This window comes from Maniola jurtina, chromosome Z, assembly GCF_905333055.1.
Source record: "Maniola jurtina chromosome Z, ilManJurt1.1, whole genome shotgun sequence".
Classification (NCBI taxonomy): Eukaryota; Metazoa; Arthropoda; class Insecta; order Lepidoptera; family Nymphalidae; genus Maniola; species Maniola jurtina.
The window spans coordinates 1,603,897-1,620,158 of record NC_060058.1 but is presented as its reverse complement, the minus strand read 5'-3'; the positions used below and the strand labels follow the sequence as shown (position 1 = coordinate 1,620,158).

Here is a 16,262-nt window from a genome sequence, read left to right as displayed (position 1 = left end):
CAACGGAGCGCGGGGGGTGGGAGGAGCTTTATTTAAGCCAGAGTTTGTGCCCGCGTAGTGTGTAGGCGTGGTGAACTTATCACTATCTTCAGGTGCTCTTAACGTAGGCGTAGGCGCAACGTAGGCTTATGATATTTTAATGGCGATAGTGGCAGTATTATCTTCACAGGTTCATATAAAAATCTTTACTTGAAAGGGTCCAGTTTAAGAAATTAATTCTATATAGTATGGCCTATTCTCACAAATTAGTCGACACTAGGATTGATTTCTTAAACTGGACCCTTTCAAGTAAAGATTTTCATATGAACCTGTGAGAATAATACTGCCATTGTCGCAATTAAAATGCCATAAGCCTACGTTGACGTGTTAGTTTACAAATTGTAAAAAACCAAATTAAATTTGAATTTCGCGGGCAGGCCCGTCGCTTCCACCTCAGTCCCGTGCGGTCATAGAGTAGGATTATATTAGCATGCGGTCCCAGTTTTCCATTTAGAACCTTTGATTGGTCTGCATTTTATAACCATAGACTAAGCTTTATAGTTCAGTGTTGCCATAGCAATTTCAAGAAATGAGTTCTTCACATTCTATCTAATATATAATAATAATATAGTGACTACAAGTAACTTTTGTTACGCCTCGCCGCCACAGTCAGTTGCAACGTGCCATTCAAACCAGCCGCTCCGAGCTAACTGCCATGACAGCCAATCATAGCCAGTTACCGCCATGACAGCCAATCATAGCCAATTACTGCCATGACAGCCAATCATAGCCAAATACCGCCATGACAGCCACTACTACCGAATGCCTTCGGTGGGGATAACGCCATATAAAGCCATGCGAGCTCATTTTTAGTGTTATTATTGTATCGTACGCATTATAAGCCGAAATACTGCCGGTTTGTGTAAATAAGTGTAAATTGTATAATTAGTAACAAATATATTAAAGTAATATTTAGTGTGTTGAGTGAAGTGATAAAATAAATTAGTGCGATTATACTGATTTGCTCTTTTTATTTAAACCCACTGTTTCATCTCAGAAGTGGGATTAATAAAGAAAGTTATGATGCATAATCGCGCCAATTAACGATTCGGCAAATACATGCCGGCTACTTTGTTCCTCTGCAAGAAAGAAACGAATCACCGTGTAAAAATCAAGCGACAATGAAGATCGTCCACTTCTGGGGCCCGGAAGGTCCTTAGAAGAGTTTTGAACCGGAGGTACATTCATCTGCAGCGTGCATGGTTTCTACGCCCGATGGCAACCTACCCTCAACTTCTACGCGTAATAACTGAGGTATGATCCATCCATTATTCCATTTCAAATTTTAATCCCGTTTTAATGATATTGATGCATAGTGTAATGAGGTTGATCGTGTTTGTAACCTCTACTGATGAGATGACCGTGAAAGGTTAATATTGCTAACACCCTGTTTGAGGTTATGAAATTAGTATTAGGGCACGCGGGTTATGATAGGTGGTCATTATACGCTCGCGGATAGAGTGAATGGTTTGAGTGATAGCTGAAGCTAAAAATATAACTATAATTTGTGGCATATCTGACCGTCAAATAAAGGTTTAGGTTTAAAGACGTTTAATTCTCATAGAAAAAGTCATTTACATGAGAAAATAAAGTTTACAATATTCGCCATTTAATTAAGTACTCAATCAGTGCATTTGTTGAAGTAATTCGGATTACTCATAATGTGAGCCGCTAATTCAGTTTTCTATGGATTGAATGAGTGTACATTTTTTCATGTGTGTAGGTATTTTGTTGTACAGTTTAGCTCCTTCATAGGTAAGGGGTTCTCTGCCATAATCTGTTCTAGTTTTGGGTAAGGCAACTGGCTCAACGAGTTTTAATTTTTGGTAAATGTGATATTTGTGTGTATTGTTTTATTTATAGTTTTCGTAACAAAAATACAAGTGTTGTATATATGTAACTGATGAAATAAAGGCGGTAAATACTAATGCTAAAATTGCAACCAATTGATTTAGTCAACTTTTTATCGAACTAGGTAAAAGCCCGCTCAACCATCCACTTATCACGTTGCATCTCGCCGAGATATCCGCAATTTGAATTAGCAGTTTAATTCTAGAAAACATACTTAGTGTGTTAGTGCCTTCCAGACCTATTTGCTATGCGGAAATTATGACCATAAAAGTGCTACCGGTACGAATAAGTTAACAAGTAATTCAATAAGTTAAAAAAATCTAGTATATCGGATAGTAATAATAGTTCTCAGACTACCCGCGAATCTCAGCCAGTAGTTTTTAAGAAACAAGCTTTGACGCTATTAGTGTTTTTATTTGTACAAGGGTCAGTCAGTGTAAGGTACTATAGAGCTTTAAGGTTATATTTTTCGCGTCGTCGGTGATATCCCCGCTGCAGTCATACAGACAACAGGGGTACGTGTGGGGTACCTATAAATTATTTTTATTGGCACATTATTATCATTTACGTCAGAATCGGTTGCTAAACACTTTCAGTGTGCTCAAACTCTGTTTTGCATAAAACATGGCGATCGCAATTCGAATGTAAAATCGAATTATTTTATGACGTTGACTTTGAGTTTCTTGTGAAATTGATTTTCATGTGGTTATAGGATTGGTATGTAATATGAATATAGATCCTCATAATAGAGGCAGACGTACCTTATGAATCGACCGGGGGCTACTTGTAGTCAAACAATAATATTGTGCTTATCTTTCTTTTCTCGGAATTTTTGGTGAGTTCGTGAAGTGCAAACGTCATCGCCTACGAGAGTCACCACTGATGCTTTACTCTGTGGCCTGATGCTGAGCACGTCACTGCGATGCACCTCATCGTGGCGCGTTAACGGTGCAGGGTTGCAGCCAATGGGTATCTATACGCCGCCGCATCGTTGCCTATTTGGGGTGACATAAGCGCTGTTAAGCGTTTATGCTGTATGGTATGACTGTTCTTTTATTTTTACTAAAAGTTAGTGTTCATGAAGTCGGTACGTGTTGTAACTTGTAGTTTAAATCACATTATTTGAATGATTGTGAGCACAGTAAGTAAAACTTATGGCCTTGACCTGTCTCGTATAATATACAAGCCAGTGGCACAGTGTATGAGTACATACAAATAGGTAGTGTAATGTAGGCAGAATCGGGCACTTGGAGGAAACGTAATAATCATTATTACCAGTTAGACATCCTTATGATTTTGATAATGCTTTTGTCATTTTAGAAAAAAAGTAGTGCTTGTAGGCAGCATGTATGTTACGTACTTTTGCCAACAAGCTTTCAATCGAGTCAATTTTATCATTCTACCTTTAGATTGTCGGTCCAATCATAATGTAAGTAGAAAGTTCAAGTGGCACTTCTAATTATAGCCATGATTTAGCTTTGTGCCGTTCATTGTTAGTCAGGTGGACCGGACGTACCGTAAGAATTTTCACTAAGCCGACTAGACTGACGTTTTACATAATATCTTGAGTTCAGTTGGTGTTAGTATGCCTGCCTGGTTATGTAGCTTACATAGTAAGGAATAGGAATGGAATAGAAAACTGTTATTTAACTGATGATCCTGTATTACCTAAATTCAATCGTGAACTGTTTTCGGAATTACATAGATGCCGAAGTGAAGACAGTAGCCAAGTCTTACTTTCTGCAGCCAAGTCTTACTTTCTGCAGCCAAGTCTTACTTTCTGCAGCCAGGTCTTACTTTCTGCACCCAGGTCTTACTTTCTGCAGCCAGGTCTTACTTTCTGCAGCCAGGTCTTACTTTCTGCAGCCAGGTCTTACTTTCTGCAGCCAGGTCTTACTTTCTGCAGCCAAGTCTTACTTCATGCAGCCAGGTCTTAATTTAGTGAGGTCTTACTTTCGGTAGCCAAGTTTTACTTTCGGTAGCCAAGTTTTACTTTCGGTAGCCAAGTTTTACTTTCGGTAGCCCAGTTTTACTTTCGGTAGCCAAGTTTTACTTTCGGTAGCCAATTTTTACTTTCGGTAGCCAATTTTTACTTTCGAAAGCCAAGTTTTACTTTCGATAGGAGTACTTTCATCTCGTTGCTCGTTGAGAGATCTCCCTGCAAGGATTTAAGTGAGATTCCTTTTCAAGTTAGAGTAATAGCATTCACAGCTTCACAAGAAGCTATTTTCTTCTTTTCTACAAGCCAGTCTGTTGACGGTTTTTCTTTCAAAAAAGTCTCTAAAGTAAAACGTGGAAAAATAGTACAACTCAAAACGATAATAATTTATAAATTAAATAATGTTCTTTTGTAGATAAGATTGCAGTTTAGGTCACAAACCAATAGCATTGGATTAGAATTTTGTAGAGTTCATGCTGACCACATTTTGTAAAACCATTTTGTAAGACAGCGAAAGGATATCGCTCATCAGTAGCGTAGGTACAATTTGATTATTACAGATGCTTTTGCAAAATTTGTTATCAGCCGAAAACTATCAGTTTCGTAGAATATTATACATAATTTGCCTTATTTGGACATCCTAGTAGATATTTTAGAGTTTCCGAGTGTCGACTGATAATAGTTAGGTATGTTTTGACCTCCATGATACTACCACGAGCCAAGTGCCTAGTCAAGCCAAGCCAAGCACTAACCAGACCATGTTAAATGCGTTGTGCCACAGGCCCTAGCGAGAATGAATAATATAATTGGACAAACTGCTTACTTGATATTATTTGGACTATTAACAATGCTCCTAATGAATATGCAATCTATGATTTGATATTTACCCAAGTCACGATGCCATGTTGCTATTGATGTAAAATTAGTAAGGGTAAGGATACCAAGCGATAGGATAATGTAACTTTGACAAGATTAATTTTTTCGTTTAATTATAACAAAGGAATTGAGTTATTTAGCGGCAAGTTTCTACAAGCATTACGATAAAAATAAACTTTGGTCGATTTTCATAATCAAGCTGGTAGGCATTGCTAGAGCCTGAACTGTTAAGGGGCTTTGAGGCTACGAAGCTTGTACATGCCTGAGCAGGCTCCTTAAGGCCCCAACACCTATCTTTAACAGTGCCAACTGTTTCAATGAATAACTTTAAACCGAAGATATTATTAAGCTATTGCCTACTAGAAAGTTAACCAAGCGTTCTCCCATTGCGGGAGCAATTTGTTGTTTCAGGACGGCCGAAATGTTACGCCTCGCCGCCACAGTCAGTTGCAACGTGCCATTCAAACCAGCCGCTCCGAGCTAACTGCCATGACAGCCAATCATAGCCAGTTACCGCCATGACAGCCAATCATAGCCAATTACTGCCATGACAGCCAATCATAGCCAAATACCGCCATGACAGCCACTACTACCGAATGCCTTCGGTGGGGATAACGCCATATAAAGCCATGCGAGCTCATTTTTAGTGTTATTATTGTATCGTACGCATTATAAGCCGAAATACTGCCGGTTTGTGTAAATAAGTGTAAATTGTATAATTAGTAACAAATATATTAAAGTAATATTTAGTGTGTTGAGTGAAGTGATAAAATAAATTAGTGCGATTATACTGATTTGCTCTTTTTATTTAAACCCACTGTTTCACTTTAGAAATATAGAAACGTCCCAAACGAGAACAATTAACGTAGAGCAGAGTCAAATGATATCTACCTAGTACCTACCTACCTAAAACTCGCCATCCAGATTCCAAATGGTGAAAAAACCTCTTATTATGTTTGTTTTTATTTCTTTCGTTGAATGCAAAATCTAAAAAACTCTACGAGATTCCTGAACCGATTTGCATACCTAATTTTTTTTTTATCGAGGAACTTTGCGACATTGTTTCACGAAAAATATAATAATAAATAATATGAAAAATTTGGATTGCAATTCTTCCTCAATCCTGATGCTGCAGGGGACCTGAACACCAAAACTGATGGAATTTAGACACTGCTGGTTATAAATTGATTGATATTGAAGGTATCTATACCAAGTAAAGTCTTTGTCGTTGACTTCGAGGATCCAACTCCTCAACCCTGATGCTGTAAGGTAATCATCCGTTTATATGTTTTTACGTGGTACAGAAATAGTTACGTTGCATTCCGCAATATCAAATCAATGATTTGTAACTAACCAGAGACAATGATGATATGTAGCACATAAGCAGCCTAGCCATAGAGCCTAGCCAACCCTTGATGTACTTCTATTTTATAGTCTATGCCTTAATGTCGGTCATTCTTTCCCATTTCTTTCCTGTTTCCTTCTGTCAAAAAGTTTGAAGCTGTGAAGCTGTGAATTATTGTGAAGTTTACTTCGAAAATACTGGAAAAGTCCAAATCGTAATGATAATAAAATAAAGACAAAAGTTATAGTTATCCAGTGAATAATTGTTGTAGTTATCCAGTGCGCTTTGGTGTAGCCTTTTTGTGTGGTAGTCAAGTCGTTAAAGTGCAGTTAATGAATTGAATGAAATTTGTAATAATTATCGAATTCTCATTCAAAGTTTGTATTTGTACCTACTTAAAATACGAATCTCAGACCGCGATAGTGCCGTGCCTATAAATTTTCGTGTTCATTGTGCATGTACTTTGTTGGCACAGGACGAATAATTACGACGTGGGTATATTTTCTTAAAGATTCCATGCTTCATCACACAGGATGGCAAGTTCGGCACAGCCTAGTTCGTCAACGTGTCGCGAGTAAGTAATTTGACCTTGATTTCTCTCTGATTTTTCACCCCTGGCTATTTTTGGGATTTTTATTTAAGTGATTTTAAATGAAAATAATAATAAAATGTGTTCTAGGAAACAGTATTGCACATATAACTAACCTATATTCCTATAGGATTCTAATCAATCATTACAATAAATACATGTTCTTGGGTCCAAATTTACAAGTGTTTAGCACACACCACTATTACAGTGTCTGGGCAATCACCATATTTGAATAATATTAAAAAATAAATCCTGTCAACCTAACCTCAAAATTATTTGTCTGCATAAATTTAAATGTGCTCTTAAGCTGCTCAGGTGTCGCGAAAGGTGCATTGGCTTTGGCTTTACAAGAACCTAGGGGTTAGACAGACTTGACTATGTGATGTTGGGGTTGAAAACAATTCTCTAAAGTCTTCCTAAATACCTACACATATATTATGTTTTAAACACTCTATACTTATGTTATTAGAAGGTAAAGTTGGTAATTTTAGATATAGGTGGTAATTTGTGAAACTACTCACCCAAATTCAAAAATTGTTTCACTGATATGTAGCTGCATTATTGCCGAATGCTATCCATACTAATATTATAAATGCGTCTGTCGTCTGTATGTTTCTACATCTGCCTGTCTGTCTGTTAGCTTTTCATGGCTTATTTAACTGATTTTTAGGGTATACTACCCAGTACAGGTAGAGATTTTGTTACACTTTTAGCATGTGTGTACATTTGAAAAAAATCTGAATATTATTAATGTATGAAAGTTTGCCTTTGCTCTTTGGCTGGTAGGTAAGTCTTATAGCACAACAAAAGGGAAAATCCAAAAACCGTGAGTTTGTGGTTACATCACAAATAAATGTGTTCAACAACAAATAAATCTATACATATAATAAAATTGTAGAAAAGTGATGTCTGTACAATGGAAATATATAAAAAAAAGTAGCAGGGATTGTTATTATATCGATGGCGAACCCGAAATTGTAATTTTTTTTTTGTCTGTTTGTCTGTTTGTCTGTGTGTTTGTGCACGCTAATATCAGAAACGGCTTATTCGATTTAAATACGGTTTTCACTAATATATTGTAGTAAGCTTCACTTAACATTTAGTGTTTATTTCATGTCAATCGGTTCATAAATAAAAAAGTTATGTCGATTTAAAGAATCACGGCGAACATTTTTAACGTACAGAGTACGTACTACACGCTTCGCGCCTGAGCGTCCGTGGCTATATAAAGCGCGCTGAGAGCCGCGCAGCTTCCATAAGGATTCAAAGTCACTATTCCACGCGAACGAAGTCGCGGGCACAGCTAGTAATTAGTATTTTTGCAATTTTCAAAGTAAGATAACTATACCAAGTGGGGTATCATATGAAAGGGCTTTACCTGTACATTCTAAAACAGATTTTTATTTATTTTATGCATAACAGTTTTGATTTATTGTGCAAAATGTCGAAAAAAAATCCCGAGTACGGAACCCTCGGTACGCAAGTCTGACTCGCACTTGGCCGGTTTTTGTACACTAAACAGAATAATGATAGCTAGTTTTTAGGTACAGTTCGCTAATCCTGTGGTACAGGTACAAAGTTAAGGGCGCGCTTATTCTTAAACCGAAAAATGCGAATTTTCGAGCTCAAAATTAACCATCATAGGAAAGACTTCCACATAATTGAATACATCTTTATAATAAATCAATCTTTCGTATTGACAGTTAATGTAACGTTTTTGCGAAAACTATTTTATTTATTTTTAACCCCCGACCCAAAAAGAGGGGTGTTATAAGTTTGACGTGTGTATTTGTGTGTCTGTGTATCTGTGTATCTGTCTGTGGCATCGTAGCGCCTAAACGAATGAACCGATTTTAATTTACTTTTTTTTGTTTGAAAGGTGGCTTGATCGAGAGTGTTCTTAGCTATAATCCAAAAAAATTGGTGCAGCCGTTTAAGAGTTATCAGCTCTTTTCTAGTTTTCTTGTAGAAAAGAAGGTTACATAACCGTTAGGTTCATAATATTATGTCAATTGACAAATGTCAAGCTGTCAAGATGGACGTTGCCTTGATACATAATTATTTATTTGAAAATGATGTTTTGGAAAACTCAGATACTTTGGATCGTAGGCGCAGAATAGTCCAAGAAAATCGGTTCAGCCATTTAAAAGTTATCAGGTCTTTTCGGTCTTTTCTAGTTACTGTAACCTTCACTTGTCGGGGGTGTTATAAATTTTTAATTTACACTTGTGTAGTGATCAATCTCCCGCGCCTAGTTTTAATTAAAACAGTAACAGACTCAACTTTGAAGCCCTAAATCTGTCCTTAGAAATCATCTGATTTACTGGAAAAAATATTTGAATATTAGAAATATAGTCCTATTGACACATAATGAAGTAAAATATGGATTTTTAATCACATTAATGAGTAAAAAAAAGAACTGTTGCCAATTTTTGCAAATTATATGGCTAGTTTAACTTGATTTTTTATTGAATAAAGCATAACTTCATTCAAAAATTTATGTGAAAATAAACTATGTTCTTCAACAAATCTATTTATGTAGTTTTGGTAACAATCCATTTATTTGATCTAACATAAAAATAATAATAAACATCACTCTGTTACGCTGGACGACTTCCATCATCAGCGAAACGTGCCGAGAGAGTCAAATAACACCATATACAGAATGCAGACTAGACTCGAAGCCTTCGTTACCTACCATCGGTGCGAAACGGACGTATCTCTAATTATAATATGTAATTTTCATGTAAATCAGTACCTAATTAAACCATTCCACAACCAAAAAGGACTTCTACTTTCTCTACCAGCTCTGGACAGTCGTCCTTATGTAACTACTCCAAATTGCAATAAGCAGCCACGCAATAAACAAAATAGTTTTTTTTAAATATGATACATTAAATGTCAATACGAAAAATTGGTTTATTTTAAACATATATTCAATTTTGTGAAAGATTTTCCTATTGTGGTAAATTTAGCACTTGAAATCTTTAATTTTTTGATTTTTGTGTAAGCGCGGCCTTAAGCTACAGCAGATTATTGGTGCTATTGATGTAAAGTACGGAAGGTTAACGAGCTTAATCGCTCGCTAACGAACTTTGCGTCGCGCGGTCGGGATGATCCCGTCGACTCTTTAATGAACACACTGAAAAACTGAATCGCGGTGTGTCAACATACTGTTACATCCCTAACCATCAGCCGCATATTGCTGAATTAAGTACTCTATCTTAATTGACATCCTACTTAATATTCTAAACCCAAAAGTTTGTATTTATGGAAAGATGGGTGTTTGTTACTCTTTCACGCAAAAACTACTGGACGAGTTTTTTTTTATGACCCAGTTTTCATGGCCCTAATGTGCCCTAACTCATTGAGATCGTTGGCCTCGGCCTATCTGAAGATAACCAACGATCTCAGTGAGTTAGGGCACGTTAGGGTCATGAAAACTTTGACATATTTTTTTTTTAATTTTTTTCTAAGATCCTAAGGAACACTGGTGCCAAAAATCTAAACTACGTTATTTTATTTCGAGGTTAATGTCTAACTTGCCCGTGCTATGTATCTGCCATTTCGGTATGGGAGCCTAAAATAATCAAAATATCGTTTTGAGCTGTTTGTGTTTATTTACAGGTAGCGCCACCAGAACGCGACGCCATAGCGGCCGCGAATCATGACGAGATTCGGACATACCAGGTATTTACTAGCAGTATAGCACTTATATTATCATGATAATATCGCGGTGTTTAGTAAACACAAAACAAATATAACGCGTACCTTAAGAAAGAACTTAAGAAAGAACAATATTCATTAGTACAATCAAAGTTCTTAAACTATTTCAGCACAAAAAGTTATCCTAAATATTATTTATATAATATTTTTGTTATTTGTTTTTTTAATTGAAAATATTACAATAAAACTTAAAGCTAGCCTTATCTAATTACTATACAAATCATGCCCGTGTGGAATGGTGCCAAGAATACTGGAATACTACATTTCCACGCTAGACAGCTAAGCTGATCCGTTGCGCAAAAAATAAGCCAGCCCTTTTATCACCCGATGAGGCTATTAAACGCGGTGAAATGTCTCGTAATTTTTTTAATTTGTTATTTGTTAGTTGATGCGCGCTTAAAAAGTTCGTAAGAACGTAGGAATAGGATAACCAGTCTAAAATAATATTTATTTAATAGAGGGTAGGTAGTGGAAGATAATTCGCACACGGTGTGTTGTTGTGAGCTATTATGCATTCCAACTACCTGCCGCTCTTCTGTATGTACATTGAGTTTGGAGTTTTTAGAGACCGAGTTATTCCTGTATCTCTAATAATAAGTATCACACTAATATTATAAAGAAGAAAGTTTGTATGTGTGTGTGTGTGTGTGTGTGTGTGTGTGTGTATGTTTGTTACTCCTTCACGCAAAAACTACTGGACGGATTGGGCTGAAATTTAGAATAGAGATAGATTATACCCTGGATTAGCACATAGGCTACTTTTTATCCCGGAAAATCAAAGAGTTCCCACGGGAATTTTAAAAACCTACATCCACGCGAACGAAGTCGCGGGTATCAGCTAGTTAGTCATATACTGTAAATATTAGGAAAGATTAAGTCTATAGGTTTTCGTGCGTGTGCGCTTATGTGAAGTTTGTGGTGTGCATGTATGCGAGTGTGTATGTGTGGTGTACGTGCGTGCGTTTGTGTGTATACTGTGATGTTATAGCCCAAAAGGATCCGATTAGGCAGGGTTAGTGGAAAATATACAGCGTGTTTGATAAATCACATTATAACATAGAAAATGAGGTAGGTAGATACTTATGTAGTACCAATAGTCTTTATCTATATTTAATGCGTACACTTTCGTTGTCTCTGCTACTTGACAAACATTTAAACGGTCCTTCGAGTTCACGGAAGTTTTTTATACGAGATCCGCGATCAGCTCTTTGCTGGGACAACTTTTTTCAGTCCACATAATCTTCCACGGATATCAACTACGAGGCTTATTATTATTTTGGTAGATCTATAAACATAGGTCCTAACCTCAGATTGCCGGTATGTTACGGATATTATAAATAAATAAAGTAATAATAAATTTTATTTAGCACCTTGTTTACAAAAGAATTTATCTGGAATCTAAATGATTTAATCCAAATATACTTCAACTCCACTGGTCTCTGCTGCATCATTCTCAGAGTCATTATCTTCGTCATCATCATCATCACAGCAGCTATCAGTCAGCGATTTCTAACACAAGAATTTGCTGGTTCACAATTGAGGACGGGTCTGTCACGAGTAATGAGAAGGGTTAGGCCATAGTTCACCACGCTGATGCGGATTGACATTATTGACATTATGGAGAACTCTGAGCCGTGCAGGTTTCCTCGTGATGTTTTTTCTCACTGTTAAAGCAAGTGATATTTATCCTACTAATATTATAAACGTGAAAGTTGGTATATGTATTTATTGATGTTTGTTACTCTTTCACACAAAAACTACTGGATGGATCCGGCTGAAATTTGGAATGGAGATAGATTATACCCTGGATTAACACATAGGCCACTTTTTATCCCGGAAAATCAATGAGTTCCTACGGTATTTTTAAAAACTTATATCCACGGGAACGAAGTCGCGGGCATCGGCTAGTTGCTACATAACTCTGAAAAATTAGAGGTGTATAACCGGGATCGAACCCCGACCCTCGAATAGGAGGCCGACATCTTAACCACTAGGTGTCACCGCTATTACCAATACAAACAGTATGCATAAAATATTGGAGTCCCGAAACATATCTAGGTACATATCTAAAATGTAATTGGTTGATGTAAAACGCTGGCTTGATAAAATTTGACTGGACGTAGAAAAAATATGATAGCTATATGCCTTCTAAGTTATCTATACTCTATACTGTACTATATTATAGTATACTAATAAATAAAATTGGAGTGTCGTTCCTATCGATCGATCGACCTATCCCGGGCCCATCTTCAAGATCAAACTTGACCAGACTACATTTTAATAGTAAATTGTTACCTCCCTTTAAGTTAAAACTACTTCCAAACAAAGAAAAAACCTGCCAAGTGCGAGTCAGACTCGCGCACCGAGAGTTCCGTACTTGGGTACTTTTTCCGACATATTGCACGATAAATCAAAAACTATTATGCATAAAAATAAATCATTTTTTTTAAGAATGTACAGGTAAAGCCATTTCATATGATACCCCACTTGGTATAGTTATCTTACTTTGAAAATCGAAACACATTTCAATTTTTTTTTAATGATGTAACCACAAATTCACGGTTTTCAGATTTATTCCATTACTTGTGCTATAAGACCTACCTACCTGCCAAATTTCATGATTCTAGCTCAACTGGAAGTACCTTATAGGTTTTCTTGACAGACACGACGGACGGACGGACGGACCGACTGACAGACAGACAACAAAGTGATCCTATAAGGGTTCCGTTTTTCCTTTTGAGGTACGGAACTCTCAAAAAACTTAATCTTTAGGAAGATCCAAAGAAAAAATAGGGAGTTTCTTAGCACCCCGTTAGTACAGATACAAGTGTATTTTTATTTATGGAATAAACTATTTTTAATATTGAAACGCATGTTTATGTATAGCATAAACTTTGATTACTTGTATTCATAGATATGTACTTGTATTGCATAGGAACACAAAGACAAAAGATCAATTCTAGTTAGTTTCTAAGATTGACATCCAATTGACATAACGTCATTACGTCATAACACAGACTAGAGTTGCCACAGTTTTATGTATATTGAACAAAGTGGAAGTCAGAATAAAAGAAGAAAGTCTTCGAACGGCCATTGGAGAGGAACCCTATTCTTGCGAGTAGCATGTCTGTAAATGTTCACAAGAATATGGTTGCTCTTCCGTGTAAGTCTATCATCACGATAGCCATTACTCATCGGAAATCAAAACAAAAGAAGAAACACCGGTCAAGTGAGGGTCGGGCATCGCTCTTTTACGGTTCCGTACATAATTATGAACATCATATTTTGGGTGTATGAAATATTAATTATTTTCCGAGCTTTGCAATAAACCGTGAAAGAAAAACCTAAAAAATCTTCGTTTGTTTTTGTCACAGCTTACAAACAATTTTATAAATCGTTGTTTCAGTATTTGTTGTTTAAATACAGTATATGGTACATAATATACCGAAATTTCACATTCCTAACTAGTTTAGTTTTAGATATAGCCCCCATCCCAAAAATGTTCTAACTGACAACTTTGGCTGCCCCTCATGCTGATAAAAAAACCGGCCAAGAGCGAGTCAGACTCGCGCACTGAGGGTTCCGTACCTACTCGGGTATTTTTTCCAACATTTTGCACGATAACTCAAAAACTATTATACATATAAATAAATACAAATCTGTTTTAGGATATACAGACATCCTGTATAAACCGGACAGACAGACAACAAAGTGATCCTATAAGGGTTCCGTTTTTCCTTTTGAGGTACGGAACCCTGAAGAGTAAAAAATATATTCGTACTCTACTCAATGAGCTCTTTTCGGCTTCGCATGTATGGGAGTCTTCCTGAAATAGAATTAAATTGAATTTTTATTTCAATATTTGATTTTGGGTCAACCCAAATACTAAAATTTCAGATTTTTAATTCATTTAGTCTACGAGCTAGAGACCTGTGACACGCGGATAGACAGACAGACGGACAGACAGATAGACAGATGGACAGACAGGCAGCAGAGTGACATTAATATGGCTCCGTTTTTACTTTTTGGGTACGGAACCCTAAAAAGCCTTCGAATTGGCCACAGGCATGGATTTGCATAGACCAATCCTTGCTAAGCTAAAAATGACCTTAACTTTGACTTTGATTCATGTTTTCTAAGCGTCGGTGGGGACTCACACTGGTGAAGATTGTTATCCTTAAATCCTCTCCAGTGTGAGTTCTCTACGAAGCAGAGAACTACGAAGCACAAAGAGAAAGCAATCAAACTCGCAGTGTCGCTATCAGCTCAGGAAGTATTCAGCGAAGCTCTGTAAAAAAGAAGAGGACTCGCCTTGGAGATCCATGTTTACTAAGCGTCGGTGGGGACTCACACTGGCTAGGATTGTAGTCCTTATTCCTAACCAGTGTGAGTCCTCTACGAAGCCTAGAACTAAGAAAAACGAAGAGAAAGCCAACGACGAATTCGCATTGTCGCTATCAATGCAGGAAGTATTATTCAGTAAAACTCGGAGGAAAAGAAGAGGACTCGTATTGGAGATCGAACCTTGTTTGTTAGGTTATGTTGAAAAATTTATTTAAATTGACAGAAATAATATAAAGTTATTAATTTATTTATAGGCGGTAGTTTGATAAAATCGAAATTTTGCTTATTCGATTCATGTTGCTGGGAGGGTATCTGCAGTGACTTAGTGAATAGGGTGTTTTGATGGGTTTTTCAGTGTTTAGATCGTGCACTGGATAATTACATGTTGCGAAGGCAATCGTGCTCTACTTACAACTTTTTATTTTGCCATTAGCTTTTTCTGTTTAAACTCTCGGCTAACCTCTAAGCGTTGTGATTTGTATCCTTCGCGTAGGTTTTGGGAGGACATTCCAATAATTCGTTAAAAATATTTAATTAATACCTGTTTTTCGGACTCACGCTTATAATTTTCAATTTATGTATTTAATTATCACCATTACATCTTACAAATTCAACAACAGACAATCAAAAAGTGTACAATGGTATCCAATTGGAATAAATGATGTCACCTTGACTTTGATCCATGTTTTCTTAGCGTCGGTGGGGACTCACACTGGCGAGGATTGTTATACTTAGTTCCTCTCCAGTGTGAGTTCTCTACGAAGCAGAAAACTACGAAGCACGAAGAGAAAGAAATCGACGAACTCGCAGTATAGCTATAAACGTAGGAAGTATTATTTGGCGAAACTCGGAAGAAATGAAGAGATCTTGCATTGGAGATCCATGTTTTCTAAGCGTCGGTGGGGACTCATACTGGCGACGATTGTTATCCTTAAATCCTCTCCAGTGTGAGTCCTCTACGAAGCAGAAAACTACAAAGCACGAAGAGAAAGCAATCAACGAACTTGAAGTGTCGCTATCAGCGCAGGAAGTGTTATTTAGCCAAACTAGGAAGAAGAGAAGAGGACTCGCATTGGAGATCCATGTTTTCTAAGCGTCGGCGGGGATTCACACTGGCGAAGATTATTATCCTTAAACCCTCTCCAGTGTGAGTCCTCTACGAAGCAGAAAACTACGAAGCACGAAGAGAAAGCAATCGACGAACTCGCAGTGTCGCTATCAGCGCAGAAAGTGTTAGCGAAACTAGTGCAGACCAATATATTTAAAAAGTTAAAAGTTACTACCGTTTCCTTGTTCTTACATATTTAAAATCTGTTGCTTCGTTAAAAAACATAAGTCATTATTTACTATATCAAGCAATACATATTACAATTGCAAGCAATACATATTGTACTCATGTGCATAGTAATAAAAATCCTGATCGTTTAGTTCTGAACTATATACCTAAGACTAAGTATTTTATAAATAATTGTGTTATGTTGTGTATTAACATATTAATCAACATCCCTAATAACATCAAATTGTTGCCTTTAACATGCAAACTGACAGTTGGC

The 16,262-nt window shown here is 36.8% G+C and overlaps 1 protein-coding gene across 1 annotated transcript in view; it reads left to right on the top strand.

The window, feature by feature from the left end:
- Nucleotides 1-6,176: 6,176 nt before the first annotated feature.
- LOC123880498 (protein cycle) overlaps nucleotides 6,177-16,262 on the top strand; it is a 76,746-nt gene continuing 66,660 nt past the window's right edge. Inside the window, exons 1-3 of the mRNA XM_045928646.1 lie at nucleotides 6,177-6,356; nucleotides 6,526-6,624; nucleotides 10,267-10,329. Of these exons, the coding sequence (XP_045784602.1) occupies nucleotides 10,307-10,329 (23 nt within the window). The 5' untranslated portion in view covers nucleotides 6,177-6,356; nucleotides 6,526-6,624; nucleotides 10,267-10,306. The remainder of the gene's footprint in view (nucleotides 6,357-6,525; nucleotides 6,625-10,266; nucleotides 10,330-16,262) is intronic.